This window comes from Bison bison, unplaced genomic scaffold, assembly GCF_000754665.1.
Source record: "Bison bison bison isolate TAMUID 2011002044 unplaced genomic scaffold, Bison_UMD1.0 scf7180017864146, whole genome shotgun sequence".
NCBI lineage: Eukaryota > Metazoa > Chordata > Mammalia > Artiodactyla > Bovidae > Bison > Bison bison.
Genome location: NW_011494718.1, coordinates 767,239 through 790,644, shown reverse-complemented (window position 1 = coordinate 790,644; position 23,406 = coordinate 767,239). Strand labels below are relative to the sequence as shown.

At 35.9% G+C, this 23,406-nt stretch overlaps 1 protein-coding gene across 1 annotated transcript in view; it reads right to left on the bottom strand.

The window, feature by feature from the left end:
* TLL1 (tolloid-like 1) overlaps positions 1-23,406 on the bottom strand; it is a 332,306-nt gene that overhangs the window by 142,537 nt on the left and 166,363 nt on the right. Inside the window, exons 2-5 of the mRNA XM_010840705.1 lie at positions 19,151-19,261; positions 14,745-14,825; positions 13,094-13,246; positions 12,460-12,577 (exon numbers count right to left, since the gene is read on the bottom strand). Coding sequence (XP_010839007.1) covers positions 12,460-12,577; positions 13,094-13,246; positions 14,745-14,825; positions 19,151-19,261 — 463 coding nt within the window. The remainder of the gene's footprint in view (positions 1-12,459; positions 12,578-13,093; positions 13,247-14,744; positions 14,826-19,150; positions 19,262-23,406) is intronic.

Here is a 23,406-nt window from a genome sequence, read left to right as displayed (position 1 = left end):
ACCCTTCTGGAGAGCCATACAGGACGTAAATAATTGGTCTTGAATAGATGGGGATTATGATGTGCCAGACACCAAAACCTTTTTCTAATTTTTTAAGTTAAAAGAGGAAATTGTTCAAAATTAATTTGCCAAAATATTATAAAATGCACGTCATTAAGTTCACTTTTCAGAGAAAGAACATTTCGTAGTCTTTTTGAGTGGTGTCATTCCTATTATTTCTGTAGGCTTTAAATGATTAAATGTCTTACCTTATTCCTTAGTTGCTGTTCAGTCACTAAGTCATGTCCAGTTCTTTGCGATCCCATGGACTGTAGCACACCAATCTCCTCTGTCCTCCACTATCTCCTGGAGTTTGCTCAAATTCATGCTCATTGATGTTATCTAAACATCTTATCCTCTGAAGCACCTTCTTCTTTTGCCTTCATTCTTTTCCAGCTTTAGGTCTTTTTCAATGCTCCAGTTTTTCGCATCACTGGCCAAAGTATTAGAGCTTCAACTTCAGCATCAGTCTTTCCAATGAATATTCAGGGTTGGTTTTCTTTAGGATTGACTTGTTTGATCTCCTTGCAGTCCAATGGACTCTCAAGAGTTTTCTCCAGCACCACAATTCAGTTTTTGGTGCTCAGCATTCTTTTTGGCCCAACTATCACATTTGTTCATAGAAAAACCTTAGTTTTGACTCTACAGACCTTTGTTGGCAAAGTGAAGTCTCTACTTTTTATTATACTATCTAGGTTTGCCATAGCTTTCCATCCAAGGAGCAAATGTCTTCTGATTTCATGGCTGCGGTCACCATCCATAGTGATTTGGGAGCCACAGAAAATAAAATCTGTCACTGCATCCAGTTTTTCCCCTTCTATTTGCCATGATCTTAGTTTTTTCAAGTTGAGTTTCAAGCCAGCTCTTCCACTTTCCTTTTTCACCCTCATCAAGAGGCTCTTTAGTTCCTCAAAACTTTCTGCCATTAGAGTGATATCATCTGCATATCTGAGGTTGTTGATATTTCTCCCAGCAATCTTGATTCCAGCTTGTGATTCATACACCCTGGCATTTCACATGATGTATTCTGAAAATAAGTTAAATAAGCAGGGAGACAATATACAGACTTGCTGTACTTCTTTACCAATTTTGAGTGGGCCAGTTGTTCAGTCCAATTCTAAGTGTTGCATCTTACCTGCATACAGGTTTCTCAGGAGACAGGTAAGATGGTCTGGTCTTACCTCATCTCTTTAAAAATTTTCTGTAGTTTGTTGTGATCCCCATGATCAAAGGCTTTAACATAGCCAATGAAGCAGAAATAGATGTTTTTCTGGAACTCCCTTGCTTTCTTCAGGATCCAATGAATGTTGGCAATTTGATCTCTGTTTCCTCTGTCCCTTTGAAAACCCGGCTTGTAGATCTGGAAGTTATTGGTTCACATACTGCTGAAGCCTAGCTTGAAGGATTTTGAAGGTAACCTTGCTAGCATGTAAAATGAGTCTAATTGTATGGTAGTTGGAACATTCTTTGGCACTTCCCTTCTTTGACATTGGAACGAAAATTGTCCTTTTCAGGTCCAGTGACCACTGTGGAGCTTTCCATATTTGCTGACATACTGAGTGCAGCACTTTAACAGAATCATCTTAACAGCATCATTTTTAGGACTTTAAAGAGTTCAGCTAGAATTCTGTCACTTGCACCACCTGTAATGCTTCCTAAGGCCTACTTGAATTCACATTCCACAAATCTAACTCTAGGGGAATAACCATATCATCGTGGTTATCCAGGTCATTAAGAAATTTCTTGTATAGTTCTATGTATTCTTGTCATCTCTTCTTAAACTCTTCTGCTTCTCTTAGGTCCTTAACATTTCTGTATTTCATTGTGCCCGTCCCTGCATGGAATATTTTTTTCACTTCAGTTCAGTTGGCTCAGTCATGTCTGACTTTTTATGACCCCATGAACTGCAGCACGCCAGGCCTCCCTGTCCAACACCAACTCCCAGAGTCAAGCCAAACCCATGTCCATTGAGTTGGTGATGCCATCCAACCATCTTATCTTCTGTCGTCCCCTTCTGCTCCTGCCCTCAATCTTTCCCGGCATCAAGGTCTTTTCCAATGAGTCAGCTCTCTGCATCAGGGGGCCAAAGTATTGGAGTTTCAGCTTCAACATCAGTCCTTTCAATGAACACCCAGGACTGATTTCCTTTAGGATGGACTGTTGCAGTCCAAGGGACTCTCCAGTCTTCTCCAACACCACAGTTTAAAAACATCAATTCTTCGGCGCTCAGCTTTCTTTATAGTCCAACTCTCACATCCATACATGACCACTGGAAAAACCATATCCTTGAAGAGACGGACTTTTGATGGCAAAGTAATGTCTCTGCTTTTCAATATGCTGTCTAGGTTGGTCATAACTTTCCTTTCAAGGAGTAAGCGTCTTTTAATTTCATGGGTGCAAATCACCATCTGCAGTGATTTTGGAGCCCAGAAAAATAAAGTCAACCACTGTTTCCCCATCTATTTGCCATGAAGTGATGGGACCGGATGCCACGATCTTAATTTTCTGAATGTTGAGCTTTAAGCCAACTTTTTCACTCTCCACTTTCACTTTCATCAAGAGGCTCTTTAGCTCTTCTTCACTTTCTTCCATAAGGGTGGTGTTATCTGCATATCTGAGGTTATTGATATTTCTCCCAGCAATCTTGATTCCAGCTTGTGCTTCATCCAGCCCAGCATTTTTCATGATGTACTCTGCATATAAGTTAAGTAAGCAGGGTGACAATATACAGCCTTGACGTACTCCTTTTCCTATTTGGAACCAGTCTGTTGTTCCATGTCCAGTTCTAACTGTTGCTTCCTGACCTGCATACAGATTTCTCAGGAGGCAGGTCAGGTGGTCTGGTATTCCCATCTCCTTCAGAATTTTCCACAGTTTATTATGGTCCACACAGTCAAAGACTATGGCATAGTCAATAAAGCAGAAATAGATGTTTTTCTGGAACTCTTGCTTTTTTGATGATCAAGCAGATGTTGGCAATTTGATCTCTGTTTCCTCTGCCTTTTCTAAAACCAGCTTGAACATCTGGAAGTTCACGGTTCATGTATTACTGAAGCCTGGCTTGGAGAATTTTGAGCATTACTTTACTAGCACGTGAGATGAGTGCAATTGTGCAGTAGTTTGAGCATTCTTTGGCTTTGCCTTTCTTTGGGCTTGGAATGAAAACTGACTTTTTCCAGTCCTGTGGCCACTGCTGAGTTTTCCAAATCTGCTGGCATATTGAGTGCAGCACTTTCACAGCATCATCTTTCAGGATTTGAAATAGCTCAATTGAAATTCCATCACCTCCACTAGCTTTGTTCATAGTGATGGTTCCTAAGGCCCACTTGACTTCACATTCCAAGATGTCTGGCTCTAGGTGAGTGATCACACCATCGTGATTATCTTGGTCGTGAAGATCTTTTTTATATAGTTCTTCTGTGTATTCTTTTAACATCTCCAATTTTCTTGAAGAGATCTCTAGTCTGTCCCATTCTATTATTTGTCTCTATTTCTTTGCATTGTTCATTTAAGAAGACCTTCCTATCTCTCCTTGCTATTCTCTGGCACTCTGCATTTAGTTGGGTATGTTTTTTCCTTTTTTCCTTGCCAGTTAGAAGTAGTATTTCAACTTATTATTTATGGATCTATTATAACAGCTAATTATATATACTAAATCGATAATAGAAAGAAAAGTGAGGTAAGTGGTAGGGAAAAAAATCAAGGAATTGTATTTTTGCTCCCAGTTAGATTTTTTAGTAGCACATTTTAATTTATACCTACATAGGCAGCTCAGATGGTAAGGAATCTGCCTGCAATGCAGGAGACCAGGGTTTGATCCCTGGGTCAGGAACATCAGCTGGAGAAGGGAATGGCAATCCATCTTAGTATTCCTGCCTGGAGAATCTCATGAACAGAGAGTTACTTGGTAGGCAACAGTCAATGGGGTTGCAAAGAGTCGGACATGACTGAGTGACTAAGCATATATACATAGTTATTATTACGTACTGATATAGTAAAATATTAGATGTATCAAAATTTGCAAATTTTAGGAAGATTTAAACTGAAACATTTGGTACCATAAAACAATGATAATGAAACTGAAATATCTGAGGATCATACAGCAACTAAATTACCTACATTGAGTCATTCTTGCTGGTTAAAGTCAGAGAAGAAAATACTTTGCAATTCAAAATCCAGGAGACAGATAGACAAGCAATGAAGTTGATTTTTTAAATCTAAAATGGTCAATTCTTTTAATCTGAAACATCTTTTATTAGCATAACTTTACCCATAAAATTTCTAATAAATAAAATGAGGTTTCATAATAGAAAGCAAAAATACATTTCACACTGGCTTTTACAATGGTCCTATGAAGAATGGGAAATGCACTGGTTTAGGAACAGGAGAAATCTAGATGCTCAAATGACTAAATAGCTAAATATATGCATATACAATTATGTATGACACTACAGGTTTATAAAAACATGGCTTTAAGTTGTCTTAGTTTCTTTCTAATGTCATCCAGATTTGATGCTGTTTTCTTGTACATAGCTTTTGATTTTTTTATTTCAAATTTCAGTCTTCCTTTTAAAGCTTAGCCATTATAAGATCTACTTACCCTCTCAGAAAACTTTCACCACCTTTAGAAAAACCCACTAAGCCATAGAGAGTAAGAAGGTAACTCAAAACCCACTATTCTCTACTTTGACCTCAGACTAGTGGAGCAAAGTCAGTAAGTACAAAGGAAGTTCTCTATAAGCTTTGTGCCTTCCTCACAGCAGTCTCTTCTTGGCATAGATACAATTTTTAAATGCCCAGTCAGATTACTTCTGTGCTGAATATTATCCAATGAGTGTATTATAAATTGTGTCAACATTTAAAAATTATTGATTGTTACCCCTCTCTAGGAGATACTTATACATCTCTACCCTGCTGACTGGGCTTAGTCATGTGACTTACTCTGGACAATGTCATGTGAGCACAAACTGTGTTTTTGTGTCTATCTCTAGAAATAATTTTTAAGAGCAAATATGGTTGATTAAATTGCTTCTATTCTTTCTGCTATGACTGCAATGTTCCAAAAAAAGGCTTCTCCATCAGACTGGATACTGTATTAAATCCTCTTAAGTGAGCTACAGGCAAACAATGGCAGACATACAATAAGAGTAAGGAGTAAGTGTTTTTTGCTCTAATCACCGAGATTTGGGAGCTGTTAACTCATCATAAGGGCTTACCTGGTGGCTCAGAAAGTACAGAATCTGCCTGTCAATGCAGGAGACTCATGCTCAATCCTTGACTCAGGAAGATCCCCTGGAGAAGGGAATGGCAACACACTCCAGTATTTTTGCCTGGAGAATTCCAGGGACAGAGGAGCCTGGTGAGCTGCAGTCCATGGTGTCACAAAGAGTTGGATACAACTGAGCCTCTAACACTTTCAGTTTTCAGTTTTATCACATCATAAATTGCCTAAGCTGACTGATATAGGCTCTCTATTTTGCTCAGAGGGAAATCTAAAGTACTTATATATATACATATATATATATATATATATAAAGCCTATAAGATAATACAAAATCTTCACACATAAATATCTTACTATATATGTTGTTGTTTAGTTACTCAGAAGTATCCTACTCTTTGCAACCCCATGGAATGAAGCATACCAGGCTTCCCTGTCCTTCACCATCTCCCGGAGCTTGCTCAAACTCATGTCAGTTGAGTTGGTGATGCCATCCAACAATCTCATCCTCAGTCATCTCCTTCTCCTCCTGTCTTCAATCTTTCCCAGCATCAGGGTCTTTTCTAATGAGTCAGTTCTTCCCATCAGGTGGACAAAATATTGGAGCTTCAGCTGCCTCATCAGTCCCTCCAATGAATATTCTGGATTGATTTCCTTTAGGATTGACTGGTTTGATTTCCTTGCTGTCCAAGGGACTCTCAAGAGTTTTCTTATTCTCTATATCTCATCTCATATTAGCATCCCTGTCACTCCACTTGAGCCATGAAGTTTCCTTGCTGTGTCCTGAGCATGCAGATTTACTCTTACTTCATAATCTTTTTACAGTCTTTTTCTTTTGTCAGGAACTCTGTTTCTCAGATATCCACATGGCTTGTTTCACTTTTTCAAATTCTATACAAATACCTTTCCATCCCACTTTCACTACTTTTCTTTTGGTCCTAGAATTTATTGTCTATTAATATATTTCATATTCCATTTATGTTCATAGGTTTTTTGCCTGTGTACAAAAAATGTAAGCTTTTTGTGGGCAGAAAACTTATTTTGTTCACTGTTTTGGTCACTGCCAAAATGCCAGCTCCTAGAATACAGCCTGGCACATAATAGAGCTCAATAGATACAGAGAACAGTTGTTGGTTGCCAGAGGCAAGAGCTGAGGGTGGGTGAAGTGGGTAAAATGTGGTCAGAGGTACATACTTCAGTTATTCCTGAGGAGGTAATACGCAGCGTGGTGACTAAAGGTGACGACAGCAAAAGAGACAGTGATGTATAGAACAGTCTTATGGACTCTGTGGGAGAGGGAGAGGGTGGGGAGATTTGGGAGAATGACATTGAAACATGTAAAATATCATGTAAGAAATGAGTTGCCAGTCCAGGTTCGATGCACGATACTGGATGCTTGGGGCTAGTGCACTGAGACGACCCAGAGGGATGGTATGGGGAGGGAGGAGGGAGGAGGGTTCAGGATGGGGAACACATGTATACCTGTGGCGGATTCATTTTGATATTTGGCAAAAATAATACAATTATGTAAAGTTTTAAAATAAAATTAAATTAAAAAAAAGAAAAAGAAAATTGAAAAAAAAAATACCATATTATATATTTAAAAGTTGCTAAGAGAGTGGATCTTAAAAGTTCTCATCACAACAATAACAACAACAAAATGTGTAAGCTATATATAGTGGTGGATGTTAATTAAATATTGTGATGATCATTTCACAATATACACAAATCTAAACGCATGTTATACACTTAAAACAGTATGTTATATGTCAATGATTAACATATCTCAATACAACTGGAAAAAATAAAAAGTCAAAAAAATAATAAATAAATATTTATTGAAAGAACAGAGCCCCAGAGTGCACGACAGAGCTTAGACTCTAGTAGTTAGGAGCAAGCATCCTTAGAAGTCATGGAAATGCTCAAGGTGAATAATTCAACATGCTCTTGCTGAGATTCCTCCTTCAGTTTGTCTCTTCACTTTTTCTATTAGTCTAATTCTATAAATTCCTTGCAAAACTTTTAAAAAATAATTTCCTTATATAAATAATAATAAATTTGCTCCTATTGTTTTCTGTTTAAGTTAGCCAGTCTTCATTGTTTGAGAACAAGAATCATGGCTAGCACACTTCCTCTGCCTAACTATAACTTCCTAGCATAGAGAACCCCTTAAGTGTCTGGTAAGTTGCTCCAGTCGTGTCCAACTCTCTGAGGCCCCAGACTGTAGCCTGACTAGCTCCTCTGTCTATGGAATTATCCTGGAAAGAATATTGGTGTGGGTTGCATTTTCCTCCTTTAAGGGATCTTCCCAACCAGGGATCAAACCCTTGTTTTCTGCGGCTCCTTCATTGGTAGACAGATTCTTTACCTGTAAGCCACCTGGGAAACCCAAGAAAACACCTTACACTCAATATTATAGGCCCCAAAGTTAGGATAAGTGACATGAAATGAGAATTCAATAGAAAAGGATGGGTAAGTGACTACTGTCATAATCTGAATAAACAAAATTACCAAAGAGAAATGCAATTAAAACACATAAAATCTAGAAAATAAGAAAATAAGTTAATTCTAAGTCTGATTGTTTTTTGTTTTTTAAAAAATTATTATGATGATGATTTTATTTATTTATTTTTTTTACTTTACAATATTGTATTGGTTTTGCCATACATCAACATGCATCCGCCATGGGTGTACACGTGTTCCCCATCCTGAGCCCCCCTCCCACCTCCCTCCCCATACCATCCCTCTGGGTCATTCGGAAATCATTAAAAATTAGCATATAATAATTAAAGATAAAAATTCAGTTACATAAATCTCTGACTTACAAAGAATAAAATCAAATAACTTCTGTTTTAAAATGGTCTCACTTTTTTCTGATAATAATTAGTAATATTGTAAAATAGATAAACACCAAAGAAGGTAATAGATATTCACTGAAAAATATTTATTGCTCAGGTTAAACCTTTTGCCAGTATAGAGATTAAAGCCTATGACCACTGTAGATGAAGCAAAGATATCATATATCTAGAAACATGCATATGAATATATATATATACACAGATATGCAGAACATAATGTATAGTTATAATTCAACTTAAAAATAGGAAATGCACTAGAGTTAAATAGCAAAAAGTTATGATTTCTACATTTTTCTTTTAAAAATGTTATTTCCACACTTATCAATAGCTTGATATGGAATTAGACACCCAATAAATATTTATTGAATAAAAATTGACTGTAGCAGAATACTAAGGGAACTTTATGCTCTAAATTATATAGTCAATTCCATATTTAATAATGGGCTTCCTTGATGGCTCAGTGGGTAAAAATATGCGTGCAATGCAGAAGACACAGGAGATGTGGGTTCAAGCCCTGGGTCAGGATGATACCCTGGAGGAGGAAATGGCAACCCATTCCAGTATTCTTGCCTTGAAAATCCCATGGACAGAGGAGCCTAGTGGGCTACAGTCCAAAGTGTTGCAGAGTCAGACATGAATGAGTGCAAGCACAGACAGATAATTTAATAACTCCTCAACTCCTAACTTCCCTGGTTGGGAAGATCCCCTAGAGGAGGAAATGGCAACCCACTCCAGTATGGAGATTATTTCAGGTTTTATTTTTAAAATTTGCAAGAGTTACAAGTTGTCTGACTTAATAGGTAAACTCAGTCAAAGTGATGATAATAAGAAGTAATAAGATGCATTTACCTTCCAAATTAAAGCTAGAAACAGAGCAGACAAATGTTGCCTTTCATATCAATGGCACCACCTTACAGGTTCTTCATATTCAACAATACTAGGTATTGTTAAATGTGATATATTATATGTCACATCTCTTATAAGGAAAAAAAACCCATTACTGAGTCCAGTAGAGCATTAAGTGTTTGACTCAAAATATATCTTATTTTAGATGTTTTTCACTATATTGTGCAATATTAACTGTCAAACTCTGATAATTTAAATTAACTTTTATGAGCTATAAATGCAGCAGCATCATGGCAAAATATCACTATTTCATGAAATTTTGGCCAATAATGGCAATTTGAAATAAAATTTAGAAATCACAAAATGATTAGAATGATTAGTAGGCCCTGATTAACTTCAATAAAAAGTATCATCCATCCTATCATTGAAAAAAATAATACGGGGCAAACTTTGATCTGGAAAATTAGCACCAAAACTAACCACCAAAGTGCAACGTTACTATTATAACAGTAACAAGTAAACTCAAGGGTCTAATTTCAGGAATGTAACTACAGATTTAAGTATCCTGGGGAAAGTCAACCTCAGTTTTCAAATCCCTAAATTATTGAATACATGTTTTTCAAAACCTCTTTAAATTCTTACATTGTTTTATTTTAGGATTATACACAATGAACTTCAGCTGACACGTGAATTGCTGACACTCACCTGATAGCCACCTCTAAAGCAGTGTGCTGGGTGTCATGAGGAACACAGATAAGCTCCCTGCCCTCATCATTGACGAAGGCAGACATATGAGCCAACAGTGGAACTGGAGTTATGATAGCTGTTGTACAGCAAAGTATCACTGTGGATAGCTCAAAAATAATAGCTTAGCAGGGTAAAACAAGTGAAATGGAAAACTTTGAAAAGAGCCAAATTAATAAAACGAAATGAGTATATATATATATATATATGAATTTGTTACAAACAGAAATTGATCAATAAAATAATTAAGTGGCACTTTGAATGTATTTATTTTACAAAATTGAAGGGTGGGTAAAGAAAAGATGTACTGATCTGAATATGTTGTATATTTAGAAATATGTAACCTGAGCTATCGGAGAAGGCAATGGCACCCCACTCCAGTACTCTTGCCTGGAAAATCCCATGGATGGAGGAGCCTGGGGGGCTGCAGTCCATGGGGTCGCTAAGAGTCGGACACGACTGAGCGACTTCACTTTCACTTTTCACTTTTATGCATTGGAGAAGGAAATGGTAACCCACTCCAGTGTTCTTGCCTGGAGAATCCCAGGGACGGGGGAGCCTGGTGGGCTGCCATCTATGGGGTCACACAGAGTCGGGCACGACTGAAGCGACTTAGCAGCAGCAGCAGCAACCTGAGCTATATCCACTCCTATTAGATAACCAGAAGGAAGGAAGGATAGTCTAGATTTAGACCTTTATTCCCTTGTAGCTCAGTCAGTAAAGAATCTGTCTGCAATGCAGGAGACCAGGGATCAATCCCCGGGTTGGGAAGATCCACTGGAGAAGGAAATGGCCACCCACTCCAGTATTCTTGCCTGGAGAATCCCCATGGACAGAGGAGCCTGGCAGACTACAATCCATGGGGTTGCAAGAGTCCGACACGACTTAGCGACTAAACCATTGTATATAAAGAATTAGAAGAGACTTCAAACATAATCAAAACTTATCAAGAATAAATAAAGTAAGTTAGAAGAAAACACTGTAAATAATTCATAGGTAAAACATTAAGGCATAATCCAAAATAAATAGAAAAATAAAAATGTATCTTTTTCCTTAATGTCAATTAATAGGACCAAAATTAAAACTCATTACTTTTTAAGTTAATTTAAGTGTTCTAAGAAAATATGATGGGACAAAGCCAGATGATGTAGTGCCCCCAGTACCTAGTGAAATATATATATTTTTCCCAACTCAAGAATATATGTCATTAGGGCAAGAATTATTTACTCCAAAGGATTTAAGCATTTTATTTAAATTCCCCATATGAACAATAATAGAAGGTATCAAATAGCTATAGCTGATTAGAGATAATTCCTCTTTATAGAAGAATTTCAGCTAAAAGTAGAAAGAATAAAAGAAAACAACAACATGAGAAAATGACTTATTTTCCAGTGATGGGGACTTAAAATTGAGGGATGTGGCTGTCACCACTTGAATCCACTGATAAATCTTCGAATCACTAAAGTGGTAGGTGCAGGAACATGTGCCTCTTGATGTGATGTGGTATAAAGTAGACAGTGTGCCCTATCAACTAATTTCAGCAAACAAACAAAAATGGAAACAATTTAAATACTCAAATATTTAAATATAAGTTCCAATTAACTGGAAATACAGGGGGAAAGGGTTTCCCTGTTGGCTCAGACAGTAAAAGCATCTGGCTGCAATGCAGGAAACCCAGGTTAAATCCCTGGGTCAGGAAAACCCCCTGAAGAAGGAAATGGCAACTCACTCCAGTATTCTTGCCTGGGAAATCCCATGGATGGAGGAGCCTGGTGGGCTATAGTCCGTGGGGTCGCAGAGAGTCGGACTCGACTGAGTGACATCACTTTCACTTTTCACAATGAAAAGTCTTTCTTACACTATACAGAATTGCTTGGAGGACTGCTATTACTGTAACTTGGCTAGATTATGGGATTTGTGAAGAGATGTGGTGGCAGAAGAAACAGTAAATGCAATTTGTGGTAAATGTTATTTCCAAGAATCTAGATTTTATTCTCAGGCTGGCATTTCCCAAAATGTGTTCTGGGATACTGATCACATTCTTCACTATTAGAAGGATGAGATGGCTGTTCCCATTTTAAAATAAGTTTAAGGGACACTGTATTCTATATTCCTTTAAATTGGCTGAATATTAGCAAGGTATAGCACCCTACTTGTAGGAATACTCACTGAAATTTAACACAGCATTTTCACAACTTACAGGACAGTTGTGAAGAGTATTGTTATCACCCTATAAGAAGCAAATCTATGAAACACCACTGTAGGTTGTTAAAAACACTGAGGAATCTCAAAAAGTGGAGCATTTTGCTCTCACTGGTATTTTTTGAAGTTAATTCTAATGGCAGTGAATTGATAAGACAGGAGAGCAGTTGAAATAGACCAGGTGTGAGAAGACAAAGGCATGAATGGACAAGAGGACTGACATGGAATAAAAGTGGAAACAAAAAGATACAGTGGATATCAACAGAAACAATGTGCTGAAAACTGAAAATCACTGAAAACAAAACTGAGGTTTCTAACTCAGGTTAGTGGGCAATGCTATCATGTATTTGGAACAGAAGGAAGGGCAGCTGCCATGGTGGAGGATGCACAGAGGTCTGTGATCAAAGAATACATTTCTTTAAAACACAGTATTCATTTATTCATACGTTTTTATGCGCAAAAGACTAAGTAAATATTTAAAAAGTGAATCTTACCTATGGATTTTTTTCCCTCCTATGTTTACTTAACTCATTCCCTGGTTCTACTTACCCACAAGGCCTATACGTGAATACAATGTAACTCTCTTCATCCCCTCTTTCAATGAAAGTCACACATGTGTGTTTTTCCCAGTGCCTCATGGCCTGCTTGAACATGGCTCGCTGGCTGCCTGGAAAAATGGCATGACATTAATAAAACAGTGCCTGTTCCAAAGAGAAGTCTGCATGTGGCTCTTCTGTCCCGAGTCTGGCTGCACAGATTAGATGCCACCACTATAATCAAACCAAAGAATACTAGCTCCAAGCGCCACAGTGAGCCATTGTTGAGAGTGGACACTGTCTTCAGAATCAGTAGGCATGAGCTTACTGTCTCGACAAGCATGTGTATACAAGGCTCCATGAACAAAGATATGTATTGTTCTTGTCAACTGAAAAGAGCTTCTAGATTTAATGGGCGCATTTGAAACTCCTTTTAAAAACCAGAATAGTTCTTTAGATTCTTAGAATTAAAGACTATATCTATGTTTTTAAATTTCAAGATATGCTGACAACTGAGGTGAATGGAATCTTTCTCATATTTGAGTTAATACTACATTTTATGTATTAGTATTCTATAAAAATATATACTTAATCTATGTAATGATCGTTATTTCATTATCAAAATAGACCCTCTGGGAATATCTTACCAGTGAAGTTGCCTCCTATGACGTAAGGAATAACACCTCCAGGCCACACTCTTTCAGTCCTTGATGTAGCAGCCCTGGGAACTCTATTTTTCTCACTTTGCCCTGAGAATTTTAGTGGTAATTTTTCCTTAACTGTGTTGTTTTGCTCCAAGCCTGCAGTGACATTTAAAACATTCTGTGAAACAGAAGTCCTTGGTCAGAGAATCATTTACCTCTTAAAGGACAAGTTAAAATGTCTTATTTACATATTTATATAAATATGCCTGAAATCAAAATGTATTAAAGAAAAACTTCATTTATATTATATACTTGAGTAAAGTGTTAAAATATTTAACTAGTTTAAAAAATACTATTTCCTAATGCTCTCTCTATAAGCAAATTTTGATGACTTTCCATACAACAGCTTACAGTGGATAGAAGCCAAGTAGACTCTGTAAGGTGCAGAAAAATTCTTTTATGTATTCTACTTTACTAGAAAACTAAGAAAGTCACCAATAGAATTAAAAAGACATTTTTAAAAAGTCTTACTTTGTTCAAAACCTTTATTAGTCCTGCGAAACCTCTAATCCTTTAAATCAGAATTGATATTCTATTGTACAGATAAAAACTGAATATTACACAATAGAGATAGTAAATGAAATAAGGATAATACAGATATGGTCTCAGATTCTGGGACAATGGGCTACATCTATTTCAATTTCCTAGGGATTCATATCCAGACAACAGTATGATTTAGAGACCAGCACACAAGGTGAGCAGGCCCACATAAAACGCAGTCTGCTGTGGAGCAGCTTTCAGGTCTGCAGTCATGAACTTTTCTCGGTAACCTTTCACAATTTTTTGTTATGGTGTTATTTTTCCTACACTTTCGTATTTACTTATTGATATATCATTGTTGATACAAATGGCTTACAGCTTCCATACACTTCAAACACAATGAACATTGAATGTATGCCCCTGATATTTGTGTCCCTAACATATCTAATTTTTTAATATCCTAGAGCAAAGCATCTTCACTTGGAAAAATTAATTCTTGGCATAATTAATTAGTATCAATCAACTGAAGGAAAGTTAGGATATGAACTTTGAACAGGAGACTTTAAAAAGAAACTCTAAAATCCACAAATAGTGATTAATAAATTCAATATTAAAATATTTAATATTTTAAATATTAACTAATCATTAATCCAGAAAGCAGTTTCCCTGAATCTTTTCCTATACATAGTTTTGGAAGAGTTAAAAGTATTTTTAATTGTTTTTTAATCTAATTTATCAGTTTGCCAATTTATTTTAAGTGGATTTTGTTTCAAAATAAGCATTCATATTTTTTCATTTGACAAAAACTGATGTAGCTCCATGCTTGATAAAATCACCTTACTGTGATACCAATTTTTTGGAAATAAATATCAACAGTAAAATAAACACCTAATGCATTTTTTATTAAGGAGGAGCTGAAAATAAGTTAAAATAAATGTCCCCAACTAAGTTCCAAAATCTTCCATCACATATCAACTAAATAAAAATGAATAAAGGACTCTCCCTTAGCATATATCTTTCCATACTTCGAATCTTAATGGCTAACTGAACTGCTATGAGTATAATATTCACTGTACAGCAACTCAAGAGTCTGCAACTTTAAACATTGATATACCAGAGCCAATTCTTCTTATTCTGTCTATAAGTTGGTAGAGGGCCCCTCGTTTCTTTGACATACCATGGTCTCCAAATCCACCTTAAAGAGTAAAGGAAAATAGTTAAGTTAAATTCACTGTAAATTAAAGTTCTTGTAAATAAGCAATAGTAACATGTTACATTGATTTCTCCTTGGACATCTCTTTTTATGTGGTCTTATGTAATTGCATTAAAGTAATAATATCCATTAATCTTGGAAGAGGGTAAAAATTCTGCAATATGTTCGGTAGGAACCAATGAAATACTGTAAAGCAATTATCCGTCAATTAAAAAATTTGCAACTAAAACTAAAGAGGTAGGAGAAAATCAGAGAGCAATCTAAATGACTTTATTTGGACATCGTAGCAATTGAGTCATCTATTGACAATTTAAAACATTTTTTTTCACTGTGAACTTTACAACACATAGTATTATATAGGAAGAGAACCAAATTGTTCTGCCATGTTGATTGCATTCCAGCTATTTTCCCAATGCAAACTAAATACTTTCAGATGGCAAATCAGCAAATGAAATAAAAACACTAAGAGAGCATGAGGTATGTCAATTTTTTCTCAATGAAACTGGAAAAAGAAAAAAGCAAGTATACAGTGTAAATTTTGCTCCAAAGCTTGGAGCAAGTTTGAGACATTTCTAATAGCATATGTAATGAATATAATGCATTCAAATAAATTTTGAAAATTAGTTTCTATAATTTATAAAAACCAATAACATAGCTTTTAAAAAAGTCACAAGGTGAGAATCTGTAAGGATGCCCAGCTGCAAAATACATTCTATTATGTTGGTGCAATTTACAATCTTTATAAAAAAAGATATAAAGAATTTTATAGCTCACAATGTAGAGGAGGGGTTTGGGGATAAAAAAATATATTTCCTTGCAGCTTTAAGAACAAAGTCATAATCATAAAGCAGAATATTTGATGAAAATCCAAGTCTTCTGATCCTCATTCCAGGTCTTTAACAAAATGCTTTCTTAATTTTATCACCTAGTTTGCCTTCTCCTTGAATTCTGATAGACAAATACAAAGAGTTATCACTGAGCAAACAACTAATATGATCACTAAAGATATCAGAACAAGAGATTCATGAGCCTGTGGACAAAGCCAATGAAAGAGTACCAGAAATTCATGCAAACAACAATATATTCTTGCATTTTGAACTATTTCCTTTCAGTATCTCCTTTCCCTTTGAAATCAATTCTAAAATGTAATTACCTAGATTGAAGCTAATAAAAAGTAATAAATATTGTTAACATATAAGCATCTTTTAGGAAATATCAATTAAGTCCGTATAAGTTAAAATGCTTGTTTATTGAGTAACAGTCTGCTTAATTATTTGAATTACATGGTCACATTCTTGCTATGCTCCTTGAGAAAAATTTTTGAAATATTTTTCATTGACTATTTTAGAAAGATGAAGTAATACTTAAATGTATTCATTCCTAAGCAGTTATAGCAAATATTTTTAAAGGATGATAAAAATGTATTTGAAATGACCATTGCATAACAATTATATGGTATATTAGATAGGCCTGAAACACATAGCTATAGATATAGAAGGAGGCTAATTATGAGGAAAAAATAAATGTCTTAGTTAATATTAAGGTGAATTATAAGCATAAGAATATTGTAGACTAGAAAAAACATTTCAAGACTATCAAAGTCAATAATATTTTAATATTTTAGCAAGTTTGAAAATTTTTATAGCAATATAAATAAAATTATGCATAGATAGTTCATTGAAATAAGAAAATTCATAATATGTATTTATTTCTCATATTTTAAAAATTCTAGAGTGGAATTATATAAAACAAATATTTATGAAAAAGACAATATATTTTCAAATAAGCAAATAAGAAATATAGTCAATGCAGCACAAAATAACAAGAAAGGGAAAAGACAGTAAGAAAAAACTATAGAATTCTTTTATGATGTCAGAAATTCAGCTGAATAGTGCAAATTACTTTGAAGCATGTACTTTTCACATATATATTTAGAATATGTCTTTATGACAGTATGATTCTGTTTTATGCTTTTCTCTAAATAATAATTTACTTTCAAATATTAGCATTTCAGAGCTTAACTATAAATTAAATGACAAAATTATATGCTGGGTTGACCAATATATAAAATTGAAAAACCTGAACCCCTGCAAAACATGAACAAATTTTCTGGCCAACCCAATAATATTAATTTTCTAAATCACAGAAAATTAACACCTCTAGTGCAAAGAGAGGACAATGGGCTAAAGAAATCTCTTTAATAAAGCATAAATCTAACAAAATGTTTAATCAAACCTGAGAATGTAATGTAATAAATTTAAGGTTCTGCTGAGTTGTCTCATTGCTGTCTTTTTTGAAATCCACTGTTGCAGGGGACAGCAACAGTGTTAAGTGTGAGGTGTCTGCAGTGTGTCAATAAACATATCCTATAGGAATGTACTATCTGTGACTACACTGCAAAGCAGTTTCCTCATATATTTGGTGTATGTTTCAGAAAAAACTCACTATATATAACAAAGACTAAAGGTTATTATTTTTTAGTACCATATTCATTTAAATAAATTCCTTAAGTTTTATTACCTTACATAAATTTCTCATATGTAATATTTGCATTTTGATTATGTACAATAATGTCTTTATTCTTAAAAGGGCATACTAACCTACTTAACATTGAAAAGCTATTTTGTGTTCATGTGTGCATATGTGGTCAGTTACTCAGTCGTGTCCTACTCTTTGCAGTCCTATGGACTGTACTCTGCCAGGTTCCTCAGTCTATGGAATTTTCCAGGAAGAATACTTGCCATTTCCTACTCCAGGAGATATTCCTGATTCAGGGATCGAACCTGCATCACCTGGGGCTCCTGCATTGGCAAATGGATTCTTTACCACTGGTGCTACCTGAGAAACCTATGTTGTCTGCAATTAACTTCAAAATATTTTATACATACTTATGCATGCATACACACACACACACATACACAGAATATGGTAAACTGGACAACTGTTGAATCTTTGAGGTGATGGGTGTTGCCTGCATCATCCCATCAACTTTACTATATTTTTGAAGCTTGTCAAAATAATCTCCGGGAGTTGGTGATGGACAGGGAGGCCTGGCGTGATGCAATTCATGGGGTCACAAAGAGTCGGACATGACTGAACAAATGAACTGAACTGAACTGTCATAATAAAAAGTTGTGGGAAAGAAAATTGGGAAAAAAGATTTGTTAATTCACAGTAAAGAGTCTTAAGACTAAAATATATTTGTCTTCTAGATACCACAAAGGGACTATATATTTTCCATGGAATACAAGAAGGAAATAAAAATAGCATTAGCAGGAGGAGAGATCAATGAAATCAAAAAGCATGACTGAATAAATGCTTTAGCTATAACTACAAAAAGAAATTTTACATTTTTAACCTTTCAATTTTTCTCCAAAGTAAAATATAGAATAAAAATTGTATCAAGATAATATAAAATAATTTTCAAATTTTAATTAAAGTATTTTAATATGAAAACCCAGATATCTTTGAAATATTACAAGTCACATATAGGCATAATTCAAACATGTGCAAACAGCTAAAATTGAAACTGTCTTCCAGGTTTTCATAAAAGTTATAAAAATAGATATGCAATTTTTTCTAAATATATTTGTGTATAATCAGTCAAGAATACTTTACCTTCTGCATCTCAGTATTCAAATGGGAGGCAATTGAGTATAATGTTTGAGAGTATGAAATTTAACCTTTCTCAGAAGTGAATTTTGGTCCTGACTCAGTCATTTCCTGCTGTGTGACAATAAGAAACTGTGTATGCATGCTCAGTCACTTCCATCACGTCTGACTCTTTGCGACCCTATGGGCTGTAGGCCACCAGGCTCCTCTGTCCTTGGGATTCTCCAGTCAAGAATACTGGAATGGGTTGCTATGCCTTCCTCCAGGGGATCTTCTTGACCCAGGGATTGAACCTCCATCTCCTGCACTGCAGGCAGGGTCTTTACCACTGAACCACAGGGGAAGCCCCAAGAAAAGTACATAACCTTATAAATCTCCTCCTCGTAAATCACAATAACATCAGCAGCTACTCATTATGTGGTCATTATGAGTATTCAAAGAGTTAACACCTGCAAAGTGCTTAAGCCAGGCCTTGTAGATGGTGAACACTACAACATCTTTCTTAAATACATTACATAATAAAGTTAAAATTATGAATTTATGAATAAAACTTAAATTTATAAATAGACTAATCTGTATCAAGGAAATCAAATTTGATCACCAGAACATTAAAAATGATCCAAATTGTATTTTAGCATTTCAAGAGTATATTTTCTTCTAAATAAATGCAAACCAAATCAAATAATCAAACGTACCTGTGATGTGTCCAAATTTTCCAAAGGGGTTCTGTGTAAGGTCAATTGTCCTATCAATTTGAAAGATATTTAAATCTTCATCATCTAAGGCAATGTCACCCCAAAACACAGCTAAAAAAGAAAATTTCAATTAAAATACAAATTATTTAAGAGCAAAAAGCAATGCGAACAAAGCTAATAAGAAAAAAATACTGCTAAAAATATGGAAATTTGGTCCTTATAACTATAGAGATATTTCAGAAAATAAATGTACCTGAACGTACTGGGCCTGTTTGGGTGTAGTGTGAGCCACATGTGAAAGGATGGATCCGCTTTTCTCACTTTGATGTTTTAGACGAAAGGGAGAAAGTCATTTTTCGAGTGAAATGATCTAAGGTTTATTGGGGCTGGGGGGGAGCTGGTTCTTAAGGGTGTTGGTGATGGACAGGGAAGCATGGAGTGCTGTAGTTCATAGGGTCACAAAGAGTCAGACATAACTAAGTGAATGAACTGAATTGACCTTAAGGGAAGAGAATTCAGCGACCATGGCTAATTTGCAAACAAGTGAAAAAGAATGCTGGCATTTACAGCAGATGCCTGAGATAAGCAATTCCTCACCGACAGGTGGAAGAAGACGTAGTAGCAATTAAACCATGTGCTACTTTATAATTTTATAAAGTGAGGTGCAATTGAGTCAAAGAATCAGATCAGATCAGATCAGTCGCTCAGTCGTGTCCGACTCTTTGCGACCCCATGAATTGCAGCACGCCAAGCCTCCCTGTCCATCACCAACTCCCAGAGTTTACTGAGATTCACGTCCATCAAGTCAATGATGCCATGCAGCCATCTCATCCTGTCATCCCCTTCTCCTCCTGCCCCCAATCCCTCCCAGCATCAGAGTCTTTTCCAATGAGTCAACTCTTCACATGAGGTGGCCAAAGTACTGGAGTTTCAGCTTTTGCATCATTCCTTCCAAAGAAATCCCAGGGCTGATCTCCTTTAGGATGGACTGGTTGGATCTCCTTGCAGTCCAAGGGACTCTCAAGAGTCTTCTGCAACACCACAGTTCAAAAGCATCAATTCTTCGACGCTCAGCTTTCTTCACAGTCCAACTCTCACATCCATACATGATCACAGGAAAAACCATAGCCTTAACTAGACGAACCTTTGTTGGCAAAGTAATGCCTCTGCTTTTGAATATGCTGTCTAGGTTGGTCATAACTTTCCTTCCAAGGAGTAAGCGTCTTTTAATTTCATGGCTGCAGTCACCATCTGCAGTGATTTTGGAGCCCAGAAAAATAAAGTCTGACACTGTTTCCACTGTTTCCCCATTTATTTCCCATGAAGTGATGGGACCGGATGCCATGATCTTTGTTTTCTGAATGTTGAGCTTTAAGCCAACTTTTTCCCTCTCCTCTTTCACTTTCATCAAGAGGCTTTTGAGTTCCTCTTCACTTTCTGCCATAAGGGTGGTGTCATCTGCATATCTGAGGTTATTGAGATTTCTCCCGGCAATCTTGATTCCAGCTTGTGCTTCTTCCAGTCCAGCATTTCTCATGATGTACTCTACATATAAGTTAAATAAACAGGGTGACAATATACAGCTTTGACGTACTCCTTTTCCTATTTGGAACCAGTCTGTTGTTCCATGTCCAGTTCTAACTGTTGCTTCCTGACCTGCATACAGGTTTCTCAAGAGGCAGATCAGGTGGTCTGGTATTCCCATCTCCTTCAGAATTTTCCACAGTTTATTGTGATCCACACAGTCAAAGGCTTTGGCCTAGTCAATAAAGCAGAAATAGATGTTTTTCTGGAACTCTCTTGCTTTTTCGATGATCCAGCGGATGTTGGCAATTTGATCTCTGGTTCCTCTGCCTTTTCTAAACCCAGCTTGAACATCAGGAAGTTCACGATTCACATATTGCTGAAGCCTGGCTTGGAGAATTTTGAGCATTACTTTACTAGCATGTGAGAAAAGTGCAATTGTGCAGTAGTTTGAGCATTCTTTGGCATTGCCTTTCTTTGGGATTGGAATGAAAACTGACCTTTTCCAGTCCTGTGGCCACTGCTGAGTTTTCCAAATTTGCTGGCATATTGAGTGCAGCACTTTCACAGCACAAAGAACATACTGCTAAATAGCAACTCATTCAATACATTTTGATAAAGTGGTAAAGTACCTTCTCTGAAGATGGTATTGCTTAAGTATCTATAAAATATATGGATTAACTCAACATTTATTAGGCAATGGCTAGGTGCTGGCCTTTCATCATTAATAACAAATAAGACATTTGTTTGTATTTTCAGGAGCTTCAAAAACTTTACCCTAATCCCAGAAATACCCTTTTATACTCAGAAGTTTAGGCTACTTAATAAAGGAAAGCTCTATAAACCATTGTGAATGAATTTACAACTAGTAAGCAAATTATTATTTTTTAAGGTCAGAAATATACATTTGCATAACGAAAAGCAGCCTCCTTGTTTATTTGAGCCCCAAAGTAGATTAATCAATTCCTTTGTACTATCAGATATCAAAATATAATAACTTTAGGAAATGTAGCAAATTTATGAGAGGATAAATTAATCATGAAATAGTAAAGAATTGACAAATGCCTTGGAAATTCTGGGATATTTAAAATTTTTTCTTCAGATTTTTCTTCTACAACACCAAAAAGGAAAGAAGGAAATTACATTAAAAATTATAGGAGTCCTAATCAATATTTTGTAATAACCTATAAGGGAAATGAATATGAAAATATATATATCTGATTCACCATGATTTACACCTGAATTTAACACAATATTGCAAATCAACCATATTTTAATTTTAAAAATTAATAATTTAGAAAATGACAAAATCCATTTCAAATCACTTTTATTAAATTCAAACCTAAATATATATGAATTTTAGCTATAAAAGCTATTTAATAAAATTAGTTAATTCATAAAATTAAACTTCAGTCCTGAAAGCTACATATTGCTTCCGCCTTTGATCAAAGGTTTATGATATAAAATTCTGTACTTAGTTTAGTTCACTTATACAAATCTGACATGAGATAAGGGGTTTCTTTATTTGCAAATCTAGAAAGAAAGAAAATAGAAATTAGTTCAAGGTGGGTAATCAGTTCCATATATGAAAAAAACCTTTATTAGAATTAGAATTCTGTCATCAACATGAATCAGCTACCGGTATACGTGTGATTCATGTTAATGTATGGCAGAAACCATCACAATATTGTAAAGTAATAGTTCTTCAATTAAAATTAATTAATTAATTTAAAAAATAATTCTCTCATCAAACTCTGTCTTCTTTCATCATGGCCCTACTGTCAATGAAATGGCAGTTTGCAGAAGGAAAGGGATGCTTGCCTGTGTGCATGCTAATTTGCTTCAGTCATGTCCGAGTCTTTATGACCCTATGGATTGTATCCTGCCAGGTTCCTCTGTCCATGGGATTCTCCAGGTAAGAATACTGGCGTCGGTTGTCATGCCCTCATCCAGGGCCTCTTCCCCCACCCAGGGATCGAACCACTATCTCTTACTTCCCAGGCATTAGAAAGTGGGTTCTTTACTACTAGTGCCAAATGGGAAGCCCAAAGGGATGCTTACTGTCTTTTAACATCAAAGAGACAAAGGAGTCTGTAGAAGACTTAATAGCACTAAGAAGTTGGTCTTGATGCCTGAAATTGAATACAGATTCATACACATGAAGCATGAATGTCTGAGTCTTCATCATCATCCCTAAAGCCAGACATCCTAACAAAGAGATGGCTTACCTAAATAAAATATTTTGGAGTTATATAAAAGACTTGTTCTTTTAAAAAAATAAAATTTGCACTTTTAGTTTCGAGATTTTTTGCTATTCTAAGTAAATAAAAGCTTGCTAGTTATTTAAATCTTCATCATGTATATTTACTAGGCACATAGTTGGGGACACTGAATGGCGCTCTCAGTCTGCCTATTTCTTTCCAAGTGCTAGCAGACAACTAGAGACACTAAAAAAGTGCTTCTCTAACATTTTGTTTTGCCCAGGAATCACAGAAAATCTGGTTAAAATGCAGGGTCTGATTTAGTACCTCTGTGGAGTGATCTTCAGTTCAGTTCAGTTCAGTTGCTCAGTTGTGTCCGACTCTCTGTGACCCGAAGGACTAGAGCACGCCAGGCTTCCCTGTCCATCAAAACTCCTGGAGCTTGCTCAAACTCATGTACATAAGTCAGTGATGCCATCCAGCCTTCTCATCCTCTCTTGTCCCCTTCTCCTCCTGCCTTCAATCTGTCTC